Raw genomic sequence first — 26122 nt, 5'->3', positions numbered from 1 at the left:
GAGAGACTTTCTAACAAAACATAAGGACTGGGAGAGAGCCATGAAACCCACTCCTATCGAGGAGTTGTTGCTCAAATTTGAATTTGGTGATGGCAAGGTAATCAAAGAATTCTACCAAGTCTTCTTGGACCTTTGCCCGAATAATACACTGTATATAAAAGAGAAATGGGAGGCTGAATTAGGTATAGAAGTAACGACGGATACGTGGCAGGAGGTATGTAGTGAAGCGCACCTGGTAACCAACTCGAATACATGGAGAGAATTTAAATGGAAAGTAATATCTAGATTTTTCAGGACGCCTCAAATAGTGGCCAAAATGGGTCCAAATCACTCGAATAGATGCTGGAGGGACTGCGGAGCACATATTGGGAATCATGCTCATATATTCTGGACATGCCCCAAATTGAGACCATTCTGGAGAGAGGTATCTGAAGCATTAAAAGAAGTTTTTGGTCAAAACATTCCAGAGGATCCCATAGTAATGTTGTTAGGAATGTTGCCGGAAGGTCTGGAGGGTAGAGCCAAAATATATTTATTGCATGTGCTGCTTACGGCGGCCATCAAATGCATTACAATTAAATGGCTAAAACCAGCCCCGCCGACATACAGTATGTGGGTGGAAAAAGTATGGGACATTTACCAGATGGAACAAATTACTTATGCCCTGAGGCTTCAACCAAACATATTTATTAAAAGATGGAGTCCTGTACTGCCTCTACTAATGAGGTAGCAGGTTTCAGAATCTCGAGTAACGACTCACTGAATACACTTCTCCCCAGACCTTCTGATGTGCTCATACTCTTTCCTCTGTCTCCAGTCATTTCTGTTCTCAGTTTTGTTCACTTCCCACTGTGGTCGACGCTCTGTTGTTTTTGTCTCGCTACTTATTTCCTTGTTTTATGGTGAATACTTGTAGTATTCTATTTCCTTGTTTTATTGTGAATACTTGTAAATGTATGTGAAGTTGTTTGTGTGTATGAGTGTATGATATATATATATATTTTGTGAAGGTATGAAACAGCTGAGGTTGTGTAAAAAAAGAAAAAAAAAAGCAGTTGTAAGAAAAATGTATGCTTTTAATTCTGTGAAGTTGCCTAAACTGAAATAAAAACAAAGTTCAAAAAAAAAAAAAAGCGATATTCAGGGCTTGATTAGAGCTTAATTTTACTATAAAACTAATTTGCCAAAAACTATAATCGCCTGGCTGATTCATCACTGCTGCTCTCCTGTGAAAAAGCTAGCGGATGTTTACTACAGTTTGAACCGGAAGTGATTGTCAGCTATTTTGGCTGTTTGGTCAAAAACGTCTGGCACTCTGTGAGCTAGCGCCACCTACAGCACTGGCGCGTGGAAACGGTTAACTCAAATCTTTGCTTCTGGGGGGGTCCCTGCAGAACAGCATTATTTTCAGATGGGGTTCGGCGACCAATTACTATACATATCATTTTTGATGTCCTTGACATGAAAAGGTTTTGAGAACGACTGACATAGAAACATAAGGTTTTTCAGAAAACTGTCCAAGATTTAGAAGACATTTTGTAGAATCTAGTGTCAGTCCTAAATGGGTTAAGGTAACACGGAGAACTCCTTCTATCGCTGTGGAACAGAGAGCTATGCTGCCCCCAATGACGGATGAACCATGACGACGACACAAGGCCCCATTACACATGGCCATTAGCTCAAATGATCCGAAACGCTTTTAGAAAACAAGAACCTCTGTTCCAGAGGCTAATTGTCCCCGTTTGATTCAATTTGTGTCTTGTTGGCTTCACTAAACATACATCTGAATGTAAGTAAGTACAGGCCGGGATGGCTTTGACTTCAATGGAAGCCTGTTGACCCTGATAATCTGGCCAACAAAACACCACAACCCCTCACACCACAAGCATTCACTGTCACTGTATGTGCATCTTAAGTACTGTACTTTTTGAGTATTTCCAATTTTCGGTACTTTTACATATACTCCACTACAATGATTTGAAAACTTTAGTTACTAGTTACTTTGCAGATTTTTATTATTATTACAAAACATACTATAACCACTTCAGCCCTGTATACATTTCGGACATTTGAAAATAGCTGATCTACAAGTTCACAATGCGTCGTGACACATTGCTATTTTCCAAAAGATTTTTATAGATTTGAAAACTTGTGAAATGGGACATTCTGCCTAATGAGTAGCCTACTTTCCACGTTTGGTACTTTAAGTATTTTTGATACGAATACTTTTACTCAAGTAAATTGTACATTGCAGTATTGTGCGTGCGTGCGTGCGTGCGTGCGTGCGTGCGTGTGTGTGTGTGTGCGTGCATGCTCAGACAAGGAATCCTGTCATTTATTTACCTCCTGTACACAAACACTGTGGAGGCGTTTTGAGAATAAGAGCCTTTGTAAGCAGAGAGGACCACCTACGCATGTGGACGGACGGGTGTCCGGGCCGGGGCCACAGGCAGCAGAGCGGGAGGGGGCACAAATTATCCCCCCTGGTAGTCAGCCCTCTGGGAGAAGACTGCACTGGGTTGCCATGGAGATGGATCACCGAGGCAGACTCAATGGCCATTGTGGAAGAGAGTAGGAGGATAGAGAGAGAGAGAGAGAGAGAGAGGGGAGGATACAGAGAGTCTCTAACAGAGACAGAGCGAGAGAGAGGATAAAATCAGAGGGAGCTCAAGGCATTCAGGTGCCAGAACCACTGATGTTTAACCCATTGAGACTTTTCCTAATTCAAAATGATTCCAAGATGTTTCAAACGTGTTCAAAGATGGCAGATGTACAAGCTCGCAGCGTGGTACAATGTGACGCGCTGTGAGCTTGTATATCTGCTATTTGGTTTTAAATAGCCAACCCAAAAATCGAAAATGACACAGACAGCTTTACCGCTTTTTTAAGTGGTTTTAAATAGTTTATGGATAAACACGCAGTGTTGAAAACGTGGTTTTCACTCAGTGCCACGACATTAGTGCTGTGTTTAGTTACTGCCATCATCATTACACAGAAAATAAATGTTTAGGAGCCGTGCTCTGGTCTCCACCTACACACTGGGCTGGCCATCAGCAGACCAGTTTTGTACTCTCTGAGTTTAACTAACACTCAAGCATAGTTGGCTGTGTGCGTGCATGCGTGTGCTTTGTGCACGTGTGTTTGTGTGTGTATGGGTGTGTTTCTGCGACTCTAAGTCAGGACACCTTCTGCGTGAACCATGTTCTGTCCTGCTATGTTTTTCTTCTTTGTTTTCTTTGTTCTTGTGGTGTGGGCGTTAATGTGTAACAAATGGGTAAATCAGTCATTCATCACATTATGTTTGCTACATTAACACACTGATAAGAACAGGCTTGCAAAGACCTCCTGTATAGCAAACATGAATACATTGTAGACTAGAGAGGGAGGGAGAGAGAGAGAGAGAGAGAGAGAGAGAGACACACAGAGAGAGAAAGAATATGTACAGTATCACATATGGACACTAGCTTCCATTACATAACAGTATAAGTGTTGTGTACACACATGCACACACATGCACACAGCAGCTTCCGTTGTCAGCTGCCGGGGTTCCCTAAACGGACTGACTGAGCGTTGGTTTATTGATCTTTGTGTCATTGTCAGAAAGTAGAAACCCAGTTTATTGCAGGGCTTTCAGTCACAGCTCATCTTTTTACAGTGTCACACATTAACCGTTTTCTATGTTAGAAATGTTGAAAATAGTTAAAAAGAAATTCCTGTTACTTTTTTAGGATTCAAATTCAAGAACAGCAAAAGTGGCAGATCCGCAAGCAAAGCGCGTCGCTTTGTGCCGGGTTTCGAGCTTGCGGATCGGCCACTTTTGATGCTTTTGTGTGACGCTGTACTAGCATGATCAAGTAGGGCGTAAACGTACAGGGTGTAAAAAACTAAAATATTGAATATTAAGATAAGAGATTTCTGCCCGACATCGATGATAAATAACACAGATCAATCCCAGTCACATACTGTAACAGCCTTTAACTAGTCCCTGTGTGTGTGTGTGTGTGTGTGTGTGCGTGCGTGTGTGTGTGCGCAGGTAAGCTGTACATGGGTCCGGGGCAGCTATACCAGGACCTCCAGAACCTGATCCATGACCTCAGCCTGGTCAACCAGATCTCCAGCATGATCAGCAGCCTGAAGGGGAACTACCAGGTAAAATAACTGCTTCTGACGACCATGACACCGATTCTAATTCGTCTTCTTCTTTCGGCTAATTCCCATTGTCTGAAAGATTTGTTCGTCGGCTACCTTTTTTCAGTGACGAATAAAAACTAAGCTATGATGACTAAAACTAAGACTAAATATATAAAAACTAGGCTAAAATGTTAGGGAGGCACTAGTGGAGAAGAGAGTAAATCAGTGTCATACATATAATATACATATAAGAAAACCTGGAGACTGACATTCAGTGCTGGGGTCTTGTGATCAAAATAAGAACATTATAATGGTGTGTAAAAACAAAATCTAGAATTTTGCCATAAATGGTGCATATATATAGCAAAGGTGTTATATAGCACCTTTATCCAAGGCGCTTTACAGAGATTGTGCATTACATTCACCCATTCATTCATACACCGATGTCGGAGGAAACCATGCAAGGCACCAACTAGCACATCAGGAGCAATTAGTCTTGCTCAAGGACACTTCGACACTAACTTTGGGGGAGCCCGGGTTCGAGCTGCAAACCTTGCGGTTACCATCCGGCCACTCTACCCCTGAGCCACCGCCACCGCCTCATGCACAGACAAGGACAGACAAGGACTTGCCAAAGTCTTGCCACGGGCACATTTCTCCATGTATAGAAATATTGATGACCCCTGGGACTATCTTAGACAAAGATGCAGTGTGGTTCACACTAAAACACCCTGCATGAAAGCCATGATAAATAGTTTACGGCACTTCAAAAGAAAACATCTAATGAATCTCAGCCATATTTTATATTTTGTATTCATAACGTTGTTGGAATTCACAGAGTGTTTCTCCTGTGGTTTCACAGTTCAGCTTTGTTTGTTTCCCGTTTTGGGCAATGCAGAGCAAACAGAGCTCTGTCTGGGCTGGAACACCCTCGTCGAGTCTGTTGCACCTCAGGATTCCTCTGAGGTTGTGCCACTGCTGCCAGCAGTGGCGTGCACAGACATTTAGAGGGGCAGGTGCTCAAGTGGAAAAAAGGGCACTTTGTGCAGCGCGTGGAACCGGCCGGTTGCCTTAATAGTGTGAGATTTATAGATTGTGGGGCCTAAATAATATATTAGAAGCTTTTTATCAAGAATTTATCAATGTTACCATGGTCCACATACTGTACAGTGTAACTGTACAAAATAAGAAAAAAAGGGCACATTGCCAAAAGGGCGCTCTAGCACCCCCTAGTGTCTATCTGTGCACGCCACTGGCTGCCAGCATGCGTCCCGCAGGCTGGCGCAACATGCTCTGTTTGTCCACATGTCCCTCAAGACTCTGGTATGGTAAATAAAATAAGATTGCAGATTTACAAGCTCATGAGCCTAGCTATTTTCCAGTGTGAGGCAACGGCACGCAATCAAGTGTAAATTAGGCATAACTCTAAAATCTAAAACCCTAACCCTAACAGGTACAGTAAGCATGCGCGCGCGCACGCACGCACACACGCAAGCCACACACGCACGTACGTACGCACGCACGCACACACACACACACACACACACACACACACACACAGGCCTGTCTGTGGAGGTGCACAGCTTGTGTTTGCGCTTGCCCTGCTCGGCCTGCCCAGTGAGAGGAAACAGAGAGACGTGTGTCTCACTGAGGTCTGGTCCGGATGGATGGATGGAGGGAGGGAGGGGGGGAGAGATTGATGGAGGGAGAGAACATGGGAAAGAACTACAGAAGGGATCTGAAGGATTAGATTGGGCCTGATATAGAGTGGTAGTATGCTTGCTGCCACCGACATGTACTGTGTGTTATTCAATACATATGCCTAGAGATGTAGAAAAAGTGGTTCTCAAACCTTTTTGCCCGGTGTCGCGGTCACGCATCATTGTATCAAAACACAGAAGAAAGTCTGGCCTCAAGTAGCCTACACTCTGCTATATTATTATATCAACATAGTGTTATATCATCGACCTAAATCGCCAATGATATACCAACAAGGATAGAGGATGATCTATGTGTGAAGTGAGCGGTGCAACTGTAGTGTGTGGGTGTCCCCGGGGGAAACATCCAGGCCCCCAGGAACGCGCCCAGGGGGCTGGCCCGGTTCCGAAACGGTCGAGAAATGACAGTTATCGTGTTGCAGCTTTCCATGCTCATCCGTGCTAGGACACGTAGACATACATACATACATATGTACATAGGGACACGCATAGATGCGTAATGGAGCGGAGGCACCGCTCAAAAAAGGTTAGGCCTATGTCTGTTTCAGAAATTAATTTTCATAGTAGTAATCTGCGACCTATGGTCGCAACTACTATACTAGTATTTACTTTACTATACTATACTAGGCTTTCCTGACACCCCACTCTCTCTCTCTCTTTCTCTGTCTCTATGTCTCTCTATCAGAATGTGAATCCGGTGGTTGCTCAGGACTGGGTATCAGGACTGCAGAGACTCATCTTGAAGAAAGAGGAGGAGATACGAGCAGCAGACCGATGTAGAATCCAACTGCAGCTACCCGGAAAACATGACAAGTCTGTATGCATACGTTATTATGTACAGCCATACGCACGCACGCACACGCGCACGCACACGCACACGCACACGCGCACACACGCACACACGCACACACACACATTTACGCTCCTCTCCTCTCTAGCTATAATCTGTCTCTCTCAGAGGCTTACAAAAATATCAGTTTAAAACATTACCCACATTACACTCCCCCCGACAGACACACACACACACACACACGCACACGCACACGCACACGCACACACACTGCAGTACAGTACATTTATATCAGCACCTCCATCCACAAAATCTAATCTGATCTCACACCATGACATCTGTTACGCACGCACGCACGCACACACACACACACACACACACACACACACACACACACACCGTCTCCCTCTAAATATCTCCCCCTCTCATCCCTCCATCCCGGCTGTATTTAGCCAGTCAGATTATCCACTGGTATGTTTAGAAACACAGCTGTGTGTCTCTCATTCCTCCCCTGATCCCTCCATTCCAAAACACTAATACTTCTTCTCCTTCCTCCTCCTCCTCCGCCGTATGAGCTGAGAGAAGATGCATTCCATAGAGCAGTGGTGGTTCTTAAATTGGGGTCCAGGGACCCAGTGGCGTGCACAGATGGACACTAGGGGGTGCTAGAGCACCACTTGCCCTTGCCCTCTGGACAGCAATGTGCTCTTTTGAAAAGGGGCCGGTTCCACGCGCTGCACAAGGTGCCCTTTTTTCACTTGAGCACCTACCCCTCTAAATGTCTGTGCACACCACTGCAGGGACCGCCTTTATGTTAATATGACAGTTCCAAATAGACCCTTACAGGCCTGTAACTCAGAGAGTGTACAACAACCCTTACAGGTCCATTTGGTTACATTTGGAGACTCAGGGCTACTATGGGTGTCCTTGAAATTTAAAAGTATGCAAACCACTTCCATAGACTACCACGACGATAGACGACCACCCTCCCTCTTGGTCTGACACAGACAAACATGTGCGTTGCACACACACACACACACACACACACACACAGTCACACACACACACACACACACACACACACACACACACACACACACGCACACACGCACACACGCACACACACAGACTTACATCTATGAATTGTCATCATGTATTAATGCCTTCTAGAGACCGACTGTCTAAACCTGCTCTCTGTCTCAACTTGCTCAGCAACGTTTTGGCGCTCCTTCAAGCATGAAGAAGCTCTCGTACCAAAACGTTGCTGCTAATGAAATAAAACGGTTTCTCTATTGAGCAGGTTTGAGCAGTGCGCGGGCCTTTCTTATTTACGCTCCACACAACGTACCTTTTGTCAAATCTCAGCCAGGTGTGCGAAAAAGCGCTTTGATTCATAATGAACGTGTGAATTATATCATATGGTGTGGTGTTTTTTCATTGAGCGTTTCGTTGTGTGTTGTAGGTCCGGCAGGCCTACGTTCTTCAGTGCTGTGTTCAACACCTTCAGTCCTGCTGTCAAACAGTCGTGGATCAGCAACCTGCAGATGGCCAAGCTGGCTTTAGGTACGTCTGCTGTACCATATGGCTACAGTCAATTACTGCTGTAAATGGTGAGTTAGTTCACTCCCAACAGCACTGGAGCAATGCAAAATCATTTAACCACATTAACCCATAGCGTCCCTATTCTGGGATGAACATTCAGCAAAAAAAAACAGCTCTACAAGCTCACACAACATGCCGCTATTGTTTATATTGTTATATATGTTATGTAGGGAAATAAGGAGGAGTCCTAATATGTCTATATATATCTGGTCATCGAAGGGTTTCAGTGGTTTAGATATGACAGTAACGTTGTGTGATGATATCTGACTACTTCACAGCAAACAAACTATATATACAGGCTTTGACTCTGAAAGAGTGCGACAACACTCAACTACAAATTGCAGTTCAGACAGTTATTTGTCAAAAATGATTCGTAACTGATGAGATGTGTGTGTCTGTGCGTGTGTGTCTGTGTCTGTGCGTGCGTGCGTGGGTGTGCATGTGTGTTTAACAGAGGAGGACAACATGCAAGGCTGGTTCTTTGCGGAGGAGGATTGCAATCAGATTAAGAAACAGAAACACCCTCTCCTGTTGAGGCAGATGCCTGTGGTCATGTCTAAACTACAGGAGTTCAAGGTGGGTCTCGTCTCTCTCTCTCTCTCTCTCTCTCTCTCTCTCACACACACACACACACACACACACACGCACACTACCATTATCTACCACCTACACACACACACCTCCTCTATTACTTCTAGAGCGCGACTGATGCCATATTTGTCTGTCCGAAGCCATAAATCGTTGCATGTATCTTCATGCTTCAACTTTGTATGTTTTTTGGTAAATGGATGGCCTACTTCATCACACAAGAGTGTCCCACAAAAGTAGTGAAAATAGCAGTGAGCGAAATCAGGACATACACGGTTCCCACTCCACAGTAACTTTATTAAACAAAAAAAATCACACCCGTGTGAACTGAGTGGTGTAAGGTCTTATATAGACTGATCAGCTGTGGTCTGACGTAATGTCTGACGCAATGAAATCACACCCGTGTGAACTGGGTGACCATAGCAACCATGCTCATTTTTTGGTACGAACAGACAGACAGACAAACTAACAAAGCCAGTTGTAGGAGTGGTTTACACCACTCAAAAAAGAGGACTGAGGCACAATGAATTTAGAAAGAACATTACTTGTGACACCCTAAGACAAATCATAAAACTAAACAAAAGTGTTAACCTATCATCTGACTAACAGTAGAATTGAAACTATAAACGCTAATAGAATGCCACAAACAAGCACATCTAAAATCTCTGGCCAGTACGGGGATCGAACCCGCGACCTTGGCGTTATTAGCACCACGCTCTAACCAACTGAGCTAACCGGCCCTGCTGCCCTTTGACCCCTGTCCCCTGACTTTGCTTTCTTCTCGGTTCAGCTGATAGTTGTAGAATATATACACTCTGCATTGTATATTATGTATGTAATAGTATGAGGCCGGTTAGCTCAGTTGGTTAGAGCGTGGTGCTAATAACGCCAAGGTCGCGGGTTCGATCCCCGTACTGGCCATGGAGCTTTTGCGTGACCCAGTCGGTTCTTGCTCTGTGATGCTGAGTCATCATGGCCCTTGAACTGACTGTGTGTAGCTGTCACCACAAGCAGTTGTTGTCAATGACATAATCCTTTGTTGTGTTCCACAATCCACATAGAGCTCTCTATTGTTAGGAGTGGTGAGTGGTGAGTCAGTTGAATTACTTCTCTGTGAGGCAAGCAGCAGGCTGACACCACGCAGCATCACACAACAGCTTCTGGAGTGTTTTAAGCACAACACATACAGGGAATATATGAAAGGTTGCAGATCCACAAGTTTGAAACGCGGTGTGTTTTGATCTGCTACTTTTGCTACTTTTGAATTTGAAACCTTTTACATTTCCTTCTAATTAACATTTTTCAATGTATTCTCTATTATCTGTCTCATTGACTGCTAAAAATATAATGTTTTGTCTTTTTTTTTTGTCATTTATTTACTATGGACCCAAAAAAGACCACCTTTACTACCTGTATGGGCTGTCCTGTCTCCATGGTAACAGACTGGCGTGTGTATCTGATTGGTCCTCGCCTCTCTGAGTTCCTCTATAAGTTCCTTTACCTGTTGCTTTTGTAACCAGATACCCGATGAAGGTTGTGAGCCGAAAAGCTGTACCTCTCAGTAGCCTAATACACTACCTATATCTATATCGTTGCTGTCAGGCAAGATATACCTTGTATCTCCATATTTCATCTTTTTATGTTTTTAATAAATGAATGCCGTATTTTATATTTAAAAAGTAGCCGATCTGTTTTGCCTATAATGAAAATAAATCCATTGGAAGTCAGGTTATTTTTTTCCCCATTTCCTGAAAAGCAACTTTTTCTTTTTTTTTTTAAACTTTTGGACATACAAGGTTTCTGCCCCGACGGTGACAAAATGTCATCCTATCCCCCCATGACCCATGGTCTTTAAACAAATGTAAAAGTAGCTGCATTCCATTTGTGTCAGTAAAGTGTGGGGTCTCAGCTAGGGCAGCAGGGCCGGTTAGCTCAGTTGGTTAGAGCGTGGTGCTAATAACGCCAAGGGCGAGGGTTCGATCCCCGTACTGGCCACACAGCTTTTAGATTTGAGTCGTCTGTGGCAGTTCAACTGCTACCCAACTACCTTCTGGTGAGTTCAGCTGCCATTCACATTGTAATGATGAGTGGCTTTCACACATCAGCCCAGATGTGTGAAAGAACAAGATGATGGCCTTGTGAATTTACATGAACGAGCAGCGCAAATTGATGATGTTTCTCTGGGAGCCATACTTTGGTTAGACATAGCATTGGTTAGACTGGATTAAGGTTGGTGAGGGGTGCGTTAAGGGTTGGGAGAGGGTTAAGATTAGGTTTGGGTGTGCTGCCCCATGGGAGGTTAGGGTTAGGGGAGGAGAGAGGAGCCGGCCCTCCGTCCAAGCTGTTTGGGGAGAAAACATAAATGTAGTTTTTTTTATTAACGTTCAGGTTGTAAATATTAACCGATTAATCAAATCTCTGTGATAAATATGACTCAAAGGTGAAACATTATGAAAACACGAGTACGCCTCCTTACTACTGTGGTAATGTAGACACGGCTGCCTACTTGTTTTTACATCGAGATACCAATGTTATTTGTCCAGTTTAGAGGCTCTGATGAAAAGTAGCTTTGTTGTTAGACCTAGAATGCCTGTGATCATTTAATTAACTTACGTACATTTTCATGTATCATAGGCATAGATCCCTTAGATGAACTGATTTTACGAATACGTCCTGTTTACCGCAGACGTCATCACCAATTGACCAGGGAAACACAAAAGTTTGGGTCACACAATTGGCAGGTGGTGTGATTAATTACCCAGCACCTATCGCAAGGCACCTGCCAATTGTGTGACCCAAACTTTTGTGTTTCCCTGGTCAATTGGTGATGACGTCTGCGGTAAACAGCACGTATTCGTAAAATCAGTTCATCGATCATTCCGGCCCCCCCTCGCCCGGAGAGAAAGACGTCCGTGTGCATCTCTTGAAAAAGTGGAGATAATTGACTAAATACACGTTTTGTGCCAGAACTTTCACATGGATATAAAACTAGAGGACCATATTTCACTCCACGTCTTTGGAATTATTTAATGGGTGAGTACAAACGGAGCATTTATCACATTTAGGCCGCCAAGTTTACATCCGACATGAAAGTAAGTACGACCGTTCTATGCCTATGATACATGAAAATTTACGTAAGTTAATTAAATGATCACAGGCATTCTAGGTCTACTTTGTTGTCTACATTAGGAGGAAACATACTGTATTGTAGTTTGTGTTTTGCATTGGCTGCATCAATGGGAGACTCAATTACATTCATCTGTCATGTTCTATTTCTATGGAAGGAAATGAATAAATCTTCCTCACGCTGTTATGTGGGAGTAGTGTGAATCTGGTCTTATCAAACAGACTATTTACAGTTATGTGAGAACCCACATATAATATGGACATTCTCATGTCAGCTAGTTGTTAATTGTAGTATTGTTCTTTCTTTATCCATAATTTATGCCTCACTCCTCTTTGTTTTCTATAACATTTAGGGCTTCTTTTACAGTTTATGCCTACAATGCTCCCCTCAATACAAAAAAAAGGAAGAATAAAACTACATTTCCCAAGAGGTGGAGATTCCACTAGCAGGGTGTCCACAGGTGCATTGAAATCTGCCAGTGATTAGATTTTGGTGATATGTTTGCTCTGGTGGAGTTCTAACAGGCTGAAAGCGCAGAATAAAGAGAAGTTTTGGTTGAATCTAGTGTTCAAACCTCATCCTGGTGACTCTGGTGAGCAGTTTCATCATTATCTGTTGTGTCCGTTAGCAACACTTGCTAATAAGACCTCCAGCTGCTGTTGTTTCATGTGATCTGAATACAGAACATGTTCACACTCGTAACCACAAATCAGATTTTTGGCAGATTGGAATAAGATTCGTTTGGTCATATCTTAACAGCAAAAGAAGGAAATAACCTGATTTTTTTTGCTGATCAGATTTCAATCACATTCCTAGTGGTTCAAAAATCTTTTCTTTTTCTTTTTTTTTGTTGAAAAAAAAGCATTGTACAGTAATTTTTCACATCACTTATACAAAAAATTCTTTACTGCAATTCCCAAGATTAGTTTTTTGTTTCTTTTTCTCCCCCACACCCCCCCCTGCTTGTCCCCTGATGTCCTTTTTTCCAAGTGCTCCCTTGCTTGTTTAGGAACAAGACTTCTATTATGGATCTGTACAATTATAGTCAAATCTGATTTCTAAAGATATATCAGTCTGGCCACTAAAGCGTTTTGGGCTTGACATTTATACTTGACACTTGACAAAGTTTGCCATAGTAGTTAACTAGTGAATTATTTCTGATCGTCTGCTTCTCCTTCATGTTGCCATGCTGTGTCACAGGTGGAGTGTGTGGTCCACAACCCAGAACCTCACATCTCTCTCTCTGCTTCTCCGCCATGTTGTGTCACAGGTGGAGTGTGCGGTCCACAACCCAGAACCTCACATCATCCTCTCTCTCTGCTTCATGTTGTGTCACAGGTGGAGTGTGTGTGGTCCACAACCCAGAACCTCACATCCTCTCTCTCTGCTTCTCCTCCATGTTGTGTCACAGGTGGAGTGTGCAGTCCACAACCCAGAACCTCACATCATCCTCTCTCTCTGCTTCATGTTGTGTCACAGGTGGAGTGTGCAGTCCACAACCCAGAACCTCACATCATCCTCTCTCTCTGCTTCTCCTTCATGTTGTGTCACAGGTGGAGTGTGCGGTCCACAACCCAGAACCTCACATCATCCTCTCTCTCTGCTTCTCCTCCATGTTGTGTCACAGGTGGAGTGTGCGGTCCACAACCCAGAACCTCACATCATCCTCTCTCTCTGCTTCTCCTCCATGTTGTGTCACAGGTGGAGTGTGCGGTCCACAACCCAGAACCTCACATCAACACAGAGAGTACGGCAGATACCCCCGTTCTTGGCCATGGCTGTGTCTGGGTGAGAACAATTCTGCCTAATTCATGCTTCTGCTATGAGTATGAATTCTATGCTGAGTCTTGTGTTATATATCTGCTATTTTTAAGGTGCGCCTAGCCCTTTCTATAAACGGCTTTTGCCCCCCACACGTCTCAAGATTTGCCATTGACAATGAAAGGGGAATTCAGGTCAAATGTCCACTAAATCTTGTCCCCACATGTCTCAATATTTGCCATTGACAATGAACGGAGAAATGACGTAAAAAGTCCGCTAATTATGACGTAAATTAAATATCAAAATATTAAACGCCATTGACTTTGAAGGGAAAATGTACGTCATATGTAAACGAGGACATCAGATAACCAATCACAGGCAAGAAGCATTCTGATTGGCCAGTATGAGATTATGCATAATGATGTATGATGATAAGAGCTGATAATTCCGCTAAATATGACGTAAATTAAACATCAAAACATTAAACGCCATTGACATTGAAGGGAAAACTTACGTCATATGTAAACGAGCAAATCGGCTAACCAATCACATGTTGATGGGAGCGCTTGGCCAATTAGGGACCACCTTATGTACCTTATGTAGCATAAATTGAGGGTGTGATTTTTGAATATCCAACTAATGTACACAGATGCTTTCCCGGTTGTTGTTCTAGTGCCGCTATTGTTTGATCCAGTGTTCCGCCGCTGCATAATACGCTATTCCCGCTATTTGTTTAATGCATTTAATTCTCTGTTTTAAAATAATTAAAAAGTAACAGCGCATTTATCCGGGACCTGATGACGAGGCCGTCGCGTTATGATGACGAAACCGGAAATCAAGTCATCATCTGGGCTGCTAGGGCTTCTGGGAAATTGAGCCCAATGCAAGTGGACGGGGGGGTTTGTTTGGACTACAACTTGCTCTGCACTGTGGTTTCGTTTCGCATTGTCATGGCCGCTGGCTCGTCTGATCATAACAAGACGACGGACCATTTCTTTACCGGAATTTCGTAGTTGAAAGCTGCAAATACTTCAGCGTATGCTCCAAAGGTAATAAAACAATGTCGGCAGCGTTGGATATTTGATTAAAATGCGGGTTCCGCGGGGTATGGCGTCAAACTGTTAAAATGCATGTAAAACCCAGCCCTAGCTAACTACTATGCATTGCTCTCCTCGTTGGTGTTCAGGTGGCGAGTTGCACCAACCAGATGGGCCAGATCTCCATCGTGGCCATGCAGAACTCCAGCCCCAAGGTGACGGAGTGTTTCAACGTGGAGTCGCGCATCCTCTGCATGGCCTACGTCCCCACGGAGCACGCCCTGCACAACGGAGACGCCGCGGCCTCCGGAGACGCAGCCAACCACGTGAAGGCCACGCCCGCGGACACGCCCACCGTGTGCCTGGGCATGGAGGAGGGCAGGTACGCGGCGTCGCGTGGACGCACGTTATACCCACACTTTACCAGATTAGCTCCAGACTAGGGCTGGATAATGTGGATATGGATTTTTGAGTGCTGCAACCATAGGGTGCAGCCACTCCAATGCCCAGCTATGTCCGTCCCTCTGTCTGTCTGTATGTATGTTTAGGGTGACAAAGTGGAGCTGTCTAGCTTCACACTGTTCACAGGTGCATGATGGGAAGCTTTTTCCACCACTCACTTCAGACGGGTCAGATTTTTGAAACACACAGTATAAAATAGCTCAAGGCTGTATTGCTGATTACTTAGCTTAGGACCCCCGCAGTGGTGTCCGGTTAGAACTTAAACCAGGATGCTTTGACTTCCGCCTTCTCCCTGAAGCCGACCCTGTATATATTCTCCGACCAGGCTTGTCACGATGACTAAGCCAGTTAGATCTATCCATATATGGTTCTATCCATATATGGTTCTACCATATCTATCGATATCAGCACTAGGTCGGCCCGGGCCCAAATATAGGGATTGTCATACTAAACATGTCATATATCATATAGCCCAACGTCCTAGTCAGAGTCTTCGTTACAGCCACCCCAGATTTCACGTTGAAATCTATACCGCATCCAGAAGACTCAGACAATTGTCCTTTCTTTCGGCTAGGTTCTAACAGGCCAGGCCTGGTAGTTATCCAGCAAGGGAGGCTCTCAAAGATGTTAATCTCTCTCCATTAGTCTGCTGACGATCTGTGTATGCTCACAATCCAAGCTATTTGGCGATCAATGCTCCCTCAATATTATTGACTTGGTTTGGCTGTACGGCAGGAGATACCTCGGAAGATAGATGTAGCCCCAGTCGCTATGCTATCCCCAGCAGCTACACCGGTGATGTGGGCCCAAGCCATTCAATTTAGTTAGTTGAAGGCAGCAAGACTGATTACTCGAGCCACTGGTCGCAGGTAGGTCCGATCTCCAACCTTCACTTCTACCGTTCGAATCCTATCGTCCGCACCAGAAATAGTCTGGGAAATCCTTCCAATAGGCCAAAGGGCCCGAGGTAGCTGTGGATCCACGATCATCACCGGAACTCCAATCTGAATATTCGTCGTCTCCTTTTGCCACTTCTGCCGTACCTGAAGGTTAGGTAGGTAATACCTCAAGAAATGTTTCCAGAAGTGATCCGCCAGTATTTGACTATGTCTCCATCTTTTCCTTCCCAACATGTCTGACTCATCATATTGAACTTGCGGTAATGACGCATAAGTGATCCGCCAGTATTTGACTATGTCTCCATCTTTTCCTTCCCAACATGTCTGACTCATCATATTGAACTTGCGGTAATGACGCATCTCGCCTCCCCATGAGGAGGATGTTGGGTGTCACAGGGTCGGGATCAGCTACATCCGATGAGGTATAACCTAAAGGTTTGGAGTTCAGAATCCCTTCCACCTCAACCAGAACTGTACGCAGAACCTCTTCTGACACTGTTTGAGCACCCAATGTTACTTGCAAGGCCTGCTTGAGAGATCGGATTTCCCTCTCCCAACAACCTCCGAAATGAGGTGCGCTGGGCGGATTGAATACAAATTCAATTTGCTGCTTGGCCAACTGTGCCTTAATTTCAGGTTGAAGGGTCATAAATGTTTCCTCCAGCTCACGCACCCCTCCTTTAAAGTTCGTTCCTTGATCGGACAATATTTCGAATGGTTTTCCTCGACGCGCAATGAAACGTCTTAATGCCATCAGATAAGAATCCGTGTCCAAACTGCAGAGAAGATCCATGTGGACTGCACGAGTCGTCATGCATTTGAAGATGATCCCCCAGCGTCGTTCCCTCCTGCGTCCTACTTTAACGAAGTATGGCCCGAAACAATCTACTCCTGTAGAGTAAAATGCTGGTTTGTGGATACGTAATCTTGCAGGAGGTAAATCAGCCATCCTGGGGATGTTTGGAGTCCCTCGCCAAGTGCGACACCCAGTACAACCTCGCTGATATCGTTTAACGGCCTCTCTTCCTCTCAGTATCCAATACTTTCGTCTGATTTCAGCAAACACTCGCTCTGGTCCTGCATGACGCAGTTTCTCGTCGTAGTCCTTGATAATCAACTTGGTAATCGCATGCTTGGGGTCAAGTACGATGGGATGTATCGCGTCTGGGTCCAAAAGTTCACTATGGCGAAGTCGTCCCCCTACCCGAATGAGCTGGGTAGTACTGTCGAACTCCGGACAGAGCGTGATTAGTTTGCTATTCTTAGCTAATGCCTTTCCCGAAACCAGTTGGGTAGTCTCACTGGCGAAACAGTCATCCTGGATCTGCTTAACCAGGGCCAACTCAGCTTTCTGATACTCGTCGGCTGTAGGCTCGGGGGAGGGTGACCCAACTTGTTCCGTCACAGTATCCTTAACAAGATCCACCAAGGTAGTACAGGATGACTTGCTTTGGCTGTACAGCAGGAGATACCTCGGAAGATACAGCCACCCCGTGCAAAACTTGAAGATCTCTCATGATTCTGATACGCCACTCTTCAGGTTGACCCCTCAATCCGACCTGCTTGACAACTGTGTGTAACAAAATGGTTCGCCCCGAACCATCATCCAGAACTGCATATACTTCCATTACTTTGCCACAATTGCAAATTAGAACTTTGCACACCTTTAACATGACATTTCTCCCTTTAGGCGGTGGATAGCCCACATGCAAGGACTCTCCTGCTATAGTCAAGATTGCTGGCTGCGGTAATTCCTCTTGTAAATCCTGTCCCGTCTCGATCTTAGGTGTCCTAGGGTTCCGCAAAGGTTCATCTGCTCTCCGGTTCAACCGGGTCCGGCTCCTATTAATACTGTGAAGAGCCAGAGGGTGCCTTCCACCACATTTCACTCCTAGTCTGTAGTTTACAGTTTCTTGCCTGCATGACGACGTCCATTGCTGATAACACAGCTTCATCTGTCGTATCAAATCTCGTTTCGCCATTAAACTCAGTCGTTTGAACCTGCCGCATACCACAAGATGGTGTGTGCCGTTATTACAGTACTGACTTACGGCTTCTTGCCGTCTTGCTGGTTACTTGGTGTACGATCGGCAGAATTGGGTGCTGCTACCGTACCATGCATGATGACTGTTCGTCTCCGGTTATGCTCATGGTCATTTCTGCAGGAGTGACCGTCCAGCCTCCTTGCTGGACTACTTCGGTCCCTATGAACCTGGACTTCTGGTCTGTCAGCTTGCACTTTTATCTCGATATCCTATCAGTGAACGAAGCCTCTGCCGTCCTCCGACTGCTCCAACATCTATGGGAGGGTTGATATAGCTCCGATGCCCTTGCATCATCATGCTGTCCAGACAATGCTCTCATGATATCCACCAGAGGCTCTAGGTGAAAGCCTTCGTTACACGATGACACATGAGGCTCTAGGTGAAAGCCTTCGTTCATTGCCACCCCCAGATTTCCCATGGAAATCTGTACCATATCAAGAAGGCTTGAACAGTGGACCCCTCAGGCCACCCCAATACGAGCATACTGAGGCTTGAACAGCAAACGTCAGCCATTCAAGCCACCCCATTGAGGGCGTCCAAGCTTCGCGCTTTCTTCCTTTGATGTTACGGTGGGTCATAAAAACCTCAAGATCAAATCACATGCCACCCATGAAGGGCGTTCCCTGTCAATGGTTGCTCTCTCTCCTGTACATCACCAGTGCTCTGCACATCACCAGTGCTCTCTCTTTCCTGCACATCACCAGTGCTCTGCACATCACCAGTGCTCTCTCTTACCTGCACATCACCAGTGCTCTCTCTTTCCTGCACATCACCAGTGCTCTCTGACTCTAAGGGCCGGGGAGGTCTCACGGCTCCGAGATTCTGGCATCCAGATTCTGGTAACTGGGTGGGTCTCACAGCTTCGAGACGCTGCTGCTCACCTATGGAGCAGCCAGGACCGACAGAGCATTCATGCTCTGACGGCGACAACTGGGTGGGTCTCACAGCTTCGAGACGCTGCTGCTCACCTAGGGAGCAGCCAGGACCGCCAGAGCGTGGCTCTATTGGCAACAGAGTGGATCTCACAGCTTCGAGACGCTGCTGCTCACCTAAGGAGCAGCCAGGACTGCCAGAGCGTTCATGCTCTGGCGGCAACAGAGTGGATCTCACAGCTTCGAGATACTGCTGCTCACCTGCGGAGCAGCCAGGACTGCCAGAGTGTTCAGACTCTGGCAGCAACTGGGTTACCATCTGGTTAGAATCTTGCCACTGAGTCGGGGGTTGGCTACTCAAGGTATATGGGTTGTAAAGCCAGATACCTTGGTTCGTATGTGTCTGGAGGACTTCAGCATCCCGTTACTGCGGTAAGCCCTACTCCGGCTCGAAGGACCATATAAAATAGCTCAAGGCTGTATTGCTGATTACTTAGCTTAGGACCCCCGCAGTGGTGTCCGGTTAGAACTTAAACCAGGATGCTTTGACTTCCGCCTTCTCCCTGAAGCCGACCCTGTATATATTCTCCGACCAGGCTTGTCACGATGACTAAGCCAGTTAGATCTATCCATATATGGTTCTATCCATATATGGTTCTACCATATCTATCGATATCAGCACTAGGTCGGCCCGGGCCCAAATATAGGGATTGTCATACTAAACATGTCATATATCATATAGCCCAACGTCCTAGTCAGAGTCTTCGTTACACACAGGTTTAATGTTTGTCTTTAGTTCAATGTTTGTTTTGTAAACGCCATTGATAATGAAGGGACAATTTACATCATAATGTGTCATTTACATCATATTGTCTCTTTATTGTTAATTTAATGTTTGTGTTTGCACCGTTTGTTTTACATCACCATTACATCACCTAATCAACATGAGTTAGACTTTAATATATTAGCGCCCCTCACTTCACACGGGTGTGATTTTTTGTTTGTTATGGCGGTAGTAATAAATATCACGCATCCGCCTGGGTGGCGGCAGACAGCTTGGCGAGCGCTGGCACTTTGAGCGCTGGCACTTTGGCATGGCGGGTCAGATCAACATATGGTATGAATTCTGTACTAGCCATATATGGAGGTCAGATCAACATACTGTATGGAATGTCAGAACAGGAAGGACGGGTGGGAAAGGATCAACATATGGAATGCAGAACAGGTCAGTTCCATGTTTGAGGTTAGATGTAGAGATGTGGCCGGCTTCATATTACATGCAGATCTAGGTGATGATCCAGTCTTCTCCACGTATGGTTATCCAGGGTTAGTTCTAAGGGTCTCCATGATGTCACGTGATGTCGCAAGGCGTGACCATATATGGAGGCGTGATGTTACGAGGCGTGACCATATATGGAGATAATAATTGCGGCACGGTGGCGCATTAAGATGCCTGCTCAGATCACTCCTCAATGCATTGAAGGAAGCATGAGCTCAGTTCGGAGCTCGCTCCAGGTTGGCAGAGGGAAAGTAGCTCCCAGGATTATAGCTTAGACAATTGGCACCGGGTGAAAATGGGTTACAAAATGTAAATTTAAAAAAAAGAATTGCGGTTATGAACTCGATACCGCGGTATGCCGGCTTACACAACCGGTATTATCGATGGCAAGACTGTTCTGCCAAAGCTAATTGTTATCCACTGTCCACCATGAAGCTATGGTTATGTCAGAGGAGATAGAATGACCCGGGTTGTGGTTCTTCTCATCCTGTTGCTCAGCATCATCGTGTATAAGAGCAGCCAGCGATCCAAGAAGGTCCGACTGCAACAGTTCTTCACCCCCGACAAGGTCACGGTCACCAGTCTGGTCTACCGACGACACTGTCTCTATGTGGGTCTGGTCAGCGGCTCAGTGGTCATATACTCCAGAACACCAGGTAAGACAAGTGTGTGGTGTGTGTTAAGAGTTGTTCTGACACCAATACCAGTATCGGAAAAGCTGCCGACAAGTATGCCCGTCTATGCCATTCCGATACCACGTAATTCATTGCATGATGAAATTGTAATGTTTTGATGTTTCAGTACTGTTTTATACTTTTCCTTACTTTGTATGTATTCCTAGATCCGTAGATTCTTTAATTTCATGGACCGTCCACTATAACTCTGAGAGTGTACAAATCCATAGGGATCCATTTAGAACCCCCTCAGGGAACCTTGAGAGTCCCTGGACCTCACTGGGGATCCATTTAGAACCCCCTCAAGGAACCTTGAGAGTCCCTGGACCTCACTGAGGTCCATAGGGATCCATTTAGAACCCCCTCAGGGTACCTTGAGAGTCCCTGGACCTCACTGAGGTCCATAGGGATCCATTTTAGAACCCCCTCAAGGAACCTTGAGAGTCCCTGGACCTCACTGAGGTCCATAGGGATCCATTTAGAACCCCCTCAAGGAACCTTGAGAGTCCCTGGACCTCACTGAGGTCCATAGGGATCCATTTAGAACCCCCTCAGGGAACCTTGAGAGTCCCTGGACCTCACTGAGGTCCATAGGGATCCATTTAGAACCCCCTCAGGGAACCTTGAGAGTCCCTGGACCTCACTGAGGTCCATAGGGATCCATTTAGAACCCCCTCTAGGAACCTTGAGAGTCCCTGGACCTCACTGAGGTCCATAGGGATCCATTTAGAACCCCCTCAAGGAACCTTGAGAGTCCCTGGACCTCACTGAGGTCCATAGGGATCCATTTAGAACCCCCTCAGGGAACCTTGAGAGTCCCTGGACCTCACTGAGGTCCATAGGGATCCATTTAGAACCCCCTCTAGGAACCTTGAGAGTCCCTGGACCTCACTGAGGTCCATAGGGATCCATTTAGAACCCCCTCAAGGAACCTTGAGAGTCCCTGGACCTCACTGAGGTCCATAGGGATCCATTTAGAACCCCCTCAGGGAACCTTGAGAGTCCCTGGACCTCACTGAGGTCCATAGGGATCCATTTAGAACCCCCTCAAGGAACCTTGAGAGTCCCTGGACCTCACTGAGGTCCATAGGGATCCATTTAGAACCCCCTCAGGGAACCTTGAGAGTCCCTGGACCTCACTGAAAAACAAAACAAAAGAAACATACTGGTGTTGGATAGGTACTCTGTATCGACGCTACGCATGTTATGGGTATCGGGAAGGTATATTGTGTGTGTGTGTGTGTGTGTGTGTGTGTGTGTTTATACGTATGAAGAGTTTGATGGCATCTCTTTTGACCATTTTCTCTGAACTCCGTCTTTGTAAGATGTGTTGCCACTCCTGTGGGAGGGTTGTCGGTATAATTGGGCCAATTACAGAGAGTAAATGACCTACATTAAGCAACACAGTGCTGCTCTAACAGACGGAATATAGACCCATGTTGTTTAGAAGGTAGTCTGGGGAACCTGGGTCTCAGCGAGACATGTTTTGTCTGCTCAACCCCTGACCTTATCGTGTGTGTGTCTCTCTCTCTCTCTCTCTCTCTCTCTCTCTCTCTCTCTCTCTCTCTCTCTCTCTCCCTCCCTCCCTCTCTCCCCCCGTTGGGTGTGTGAGTCAGTATTTCTGGGGCATTCTCTCTGGTACCAAGCCTGGCTGGGTTGTCTAGGAGAATCCATTCCGTTAGCAGCGCTGACCTATTTCACGTCTTCCCCTCCTCCCGGAGGAGAGGAGCAGACGGACAGATTTTGTCTGTTTGTCTTTTGACGGGCCGTGAGGCCCGGCCGTTTGTCTGCAGTCCTCCTGAGAACCAGGGAAAAGGGAACGCTGCGGTTTCAAGCATACCGGGCGTGTTGTTGCAATGTCACCGTTCACCCTGGGTGGATTCTTTTCAATGCAGCATTAGACAACACCAGTGGTTCTCAACCAGTGGTCCTTGAGGTGGTCCCCAGCTAAACGATGGACGGAGAACTTGTAACCAAATTAACCCTTATTTATATTAGATCTTTAACTCTTGAGAGTGTAAAAATGAAACCAAATGGAACCTTCCGGCTCCATTTTACGCTCTCAAGAGTTAAATTATTGTTAAACATCTGCATTACTTAATTTACAAGACGTCTCCACAATTGGTGAATGTAGAATAATTGTTGTGTTGATCCTTTGCCCCTCCGATGGCACCACATCAATACAACGGAATTGTGGACAAAATCTCATCCAACTATTCAAAAATATTCGTAGTTTTGGTTTTGAAAGGCTAAATCTCATCAAATGGTGGTCCGTGGCTCAAATGCCAAATAGATGATGGACCTTGAAATGAAAAGGGTTGAAAACCTGCGCGCGTGTGCAGGAAAGAAAGGTAGAGAAAGAGACTGGAAACTATTCCCTGCACCTTCAGCCAGCTACATTTCTGCCTGGAAGAGACTTTGAGCAGCTGTTCAGGACTGCTCCACCTTTTCCTGAAAGAATACTGAGTCATTCCAACTTATTTTTCCCCCCTTGGAGCTACAGAAATCTCTCTTGCGCTCTCTCTCTCTCTCTCCACCTCGCTAACATATTAGGATAATTCAGCCTTGAAGGGTTCGTAAACTGAATGGAATGGATCCATCTGTTAGACATCTGTGACACTGTGCACAGTAAAATCCTCAATGTTAATTTATCCACTTACAGTTTAACTGTAGAGCAGTGGTTCTCACCCTTACGGGTCCATTTGGTTCCATTTGTACACTATTGGGAGTTACTGTTTAGGAGTTACAGACCTGTACAGTATATGGGTGTTACAGACTTGACTATCAATCATTTTACCCCCTGGAACCCCCTCAAGGACCCCTTAGACACTCTAGAGCAGGGCTTCTCAAAGTGGGTGTCGTGGTAGGGTGCCTTGATGCAAGTCCAGGGGTGACTCCCATAATGCTTTGGTGCACTGCTCCTCGTGGGTAGGGGGAGGGCTGTCTTAAGCCAAATTCCAATACCCAAAATCACTCGGTCACTCTGGGTTATTCCAGCTTGACCCGGAAATGCTTAACGTTCCAATTGTTAATGTGCTTCATGGAGGAGGCGAGTGGAGGACCCGAGTGGGCTCTCCGAGAGCGCATAGAGCGGTGAGGCTGCAGAGGTGCAGAGGTGCAGGCTCGATCAGGTTTTTTTTGTCTCCTCATGGCGGATTTATACGGGAAAATGTTTGAAAATATATGGACATTTTCTAAATGGAACGATTATGACAATTATCTAAATAATTGAGATTATTTCAAATAATTGCAATTAGGCGATTATGTAATACGTGACAGGGCTAGGGATTGTCTCATGTGGGTGTGTGTTTTCCCTAAAGACGTGATTGGACCTGCCACGTTTCATCAACGCGTCCCTCTTGGAATGAATACACACACACACACACACACACACACACACACACACTCACAGCGTTTTTTGGTGACATTGACACGTCACGGAGGAATGTTCCATGGTAAGAAGTGAACTAAACTGGTTGGGGTTACATAAGAGGCTGACTGTATCAGAGCTGGTAGTGCCAGTAGTCTGCCATGCAGCAATTCTTCTATCTATGGCACTGGCACTGTGGCGCAGACACAGTTTTATGGGTCCTTTTATTTTTTTGTTTCCTTCATTTTGTTATTATTCTTTCAGAACATTTCCAAAAAACATTCCCCCCCAAAAAAGCTAAATCTTTCACGAATTCAAGACAAATTTAACGATTATTTCAGTAATTTCATGAAGAAATCAAAGTAAAATCAAATGCATACATTGGAAAACAAATTATTTAAGAAGTAGTGAAAATGGCAATCTACAAGCTCGCAAACGCAAAGCGGCGTGTTGTGAGCTTTTAGATGTGCTATTTTCACTAGTTTGGGTCCTCCTGGGCAAACGTTTGGGAACCACTGTTCTATGCTAAAGACGTACTGGTCAAGCCCCCAGTGAGGCTCTTCAACGTTGAGGCGCTCGGCCCTAGTGGTAAGAGTGGGGACTGCAGGCGGACCCGTGGAGTTATGATGAGGAAACCCCGTGCATCTGGGCTTTAACATTGAGCGCCCGTTTGCACTTCCGCATTTTGGACACCACATTTTGGTGTCCAAATCGAAAAAAAACGCGGACGTAGACCGTTCTTCCGGGTGCTTCAAAACGCCACTGAGCAACTTCCACTGAAATGAATAGCGGGGGGGGAGCGGGGCTATCGCTCCGGTTCAGTCTCTATCCTTTTAATACTCTATGGTACTGGTGCACCCCTCTTCCCAGCGCCCCAATGTGAACTCTGCCATTTCTTCCTTTTTTTTGCCATACATACACACATATGCATGCAGTTATGCAGAGAGACACACACACACACACACACTATGATTATTATAATAATATACACAGGACATTGCTGGAATGCTAATCCAGTGTAGCCCCCTTGGTGTCATTACTGTACCTCTCCACCCTCCCTGTGTGGCACCTACTGCCTTCAACACACACACACACACACACACACACACACACACACACACACACACACACACACAGAGCCTCCCTGCGTGGCACCTCTGCCTTCAATAGCTGCCTTTGTGCCGTCTCTTAAACAAACACTATTGGCGAGGCCTCGTTCACTTCCTGGTCTAGATTAGCTCGGTAGGAATGTAGAGGTTCTGGAGGAAATGAGCTACTTATTTTAAACTGGGCTGGTTCAGCTCAACCTAACGGTGCTGTTTTCACCTGGGATCGTTCAGACAGAACTGGGGTTGGGATTTTGACCATTCCGGTTCCTTGACGATTTCCTCTTCATGGCCCGCTTCCCTTCAACGATTCCTATAGGCCAGGGCCGTGGTTTTCTGGTTACACTGACAATCGGCCATTCATTTTTCCCATAGAGATTTACAAAAATATTGATATCAAATATTTTAAGCCTAGAATCCAGCCATCATGACCATAAAATGAACCAGGACCATAAAACCAATAAAAGAAAATGAATACTGCTAAACAAAGGGTATTAAATGCACTAATGTAATATATCATATAATTAAATATTCAATTATTATTTTTCACAGAATCAAAGGTTTTATGATCATGATTCACCAGGATCCTGGAGGGCTTTATTCTAGGCTTAAAATAATTTATATAAATATTTTTGTGAATCTCTGAGAAATATTTGTCATG

The 26122-nt window shown here is 45.3% G+C and overlaps 1 protein-coding gene across 2 annotated transcripts in view; it reads left to right on the top strand.

The window, feature by feature from the left end:
* Window positions 1-26122, top strand: part of arhgef10 (Rho guanine nucleotide exchange factor (GEF) 10) — a 170435-nt gene that overhangs the window by 123624 nt on the left and 20689 nt on the right. For both annotated transcript variants that reach the window (XM_079527214.1, XM_079527213.1), the window contains 7 exons: window positions 4034-4149; window positions 6535-6662; window positions 8102-8202; window positions 8696-8817; window positions 13658-13744; window positions 14904-15136; window positions 20810-20967. In XM_079527214.1, coding sequence (XP_079383340.1) covers window positions 4034-4149; window positions 6535-6662; window positions 8102-8202; window positions 8696-8817; window positions 13658-13744; window positions 14904-15136; window positions 20810-20967 — 945 coding nt within the window. The remainder of the gene's footprint in view (window positions 1-4033; window positions 4150-6534; window positions 6663-8101; window positions 8203-8695; window positions 8818-13657; window positions 13745-14903; window positions 15137-20809; window positions 20968-26122) is intronic.

This window comes from Electrona antarctica (assembly GCF_951216825.1).
Source record: "Electrona antarctica genome assembly, chromosome: 18".
Taxonomy (NCBI): domain Eukaryota; kingdom Metazoa; phylum Chordata; class Actinopteri; order Myctophiformes; family Myctophidae; genus Electrona; species Electrona antarctica.
The sequence above is the reverse complement of the archived record's forward strand: the minus strand, read 5'-3'. Positions and strand labels throughout refer to the sequence as shown.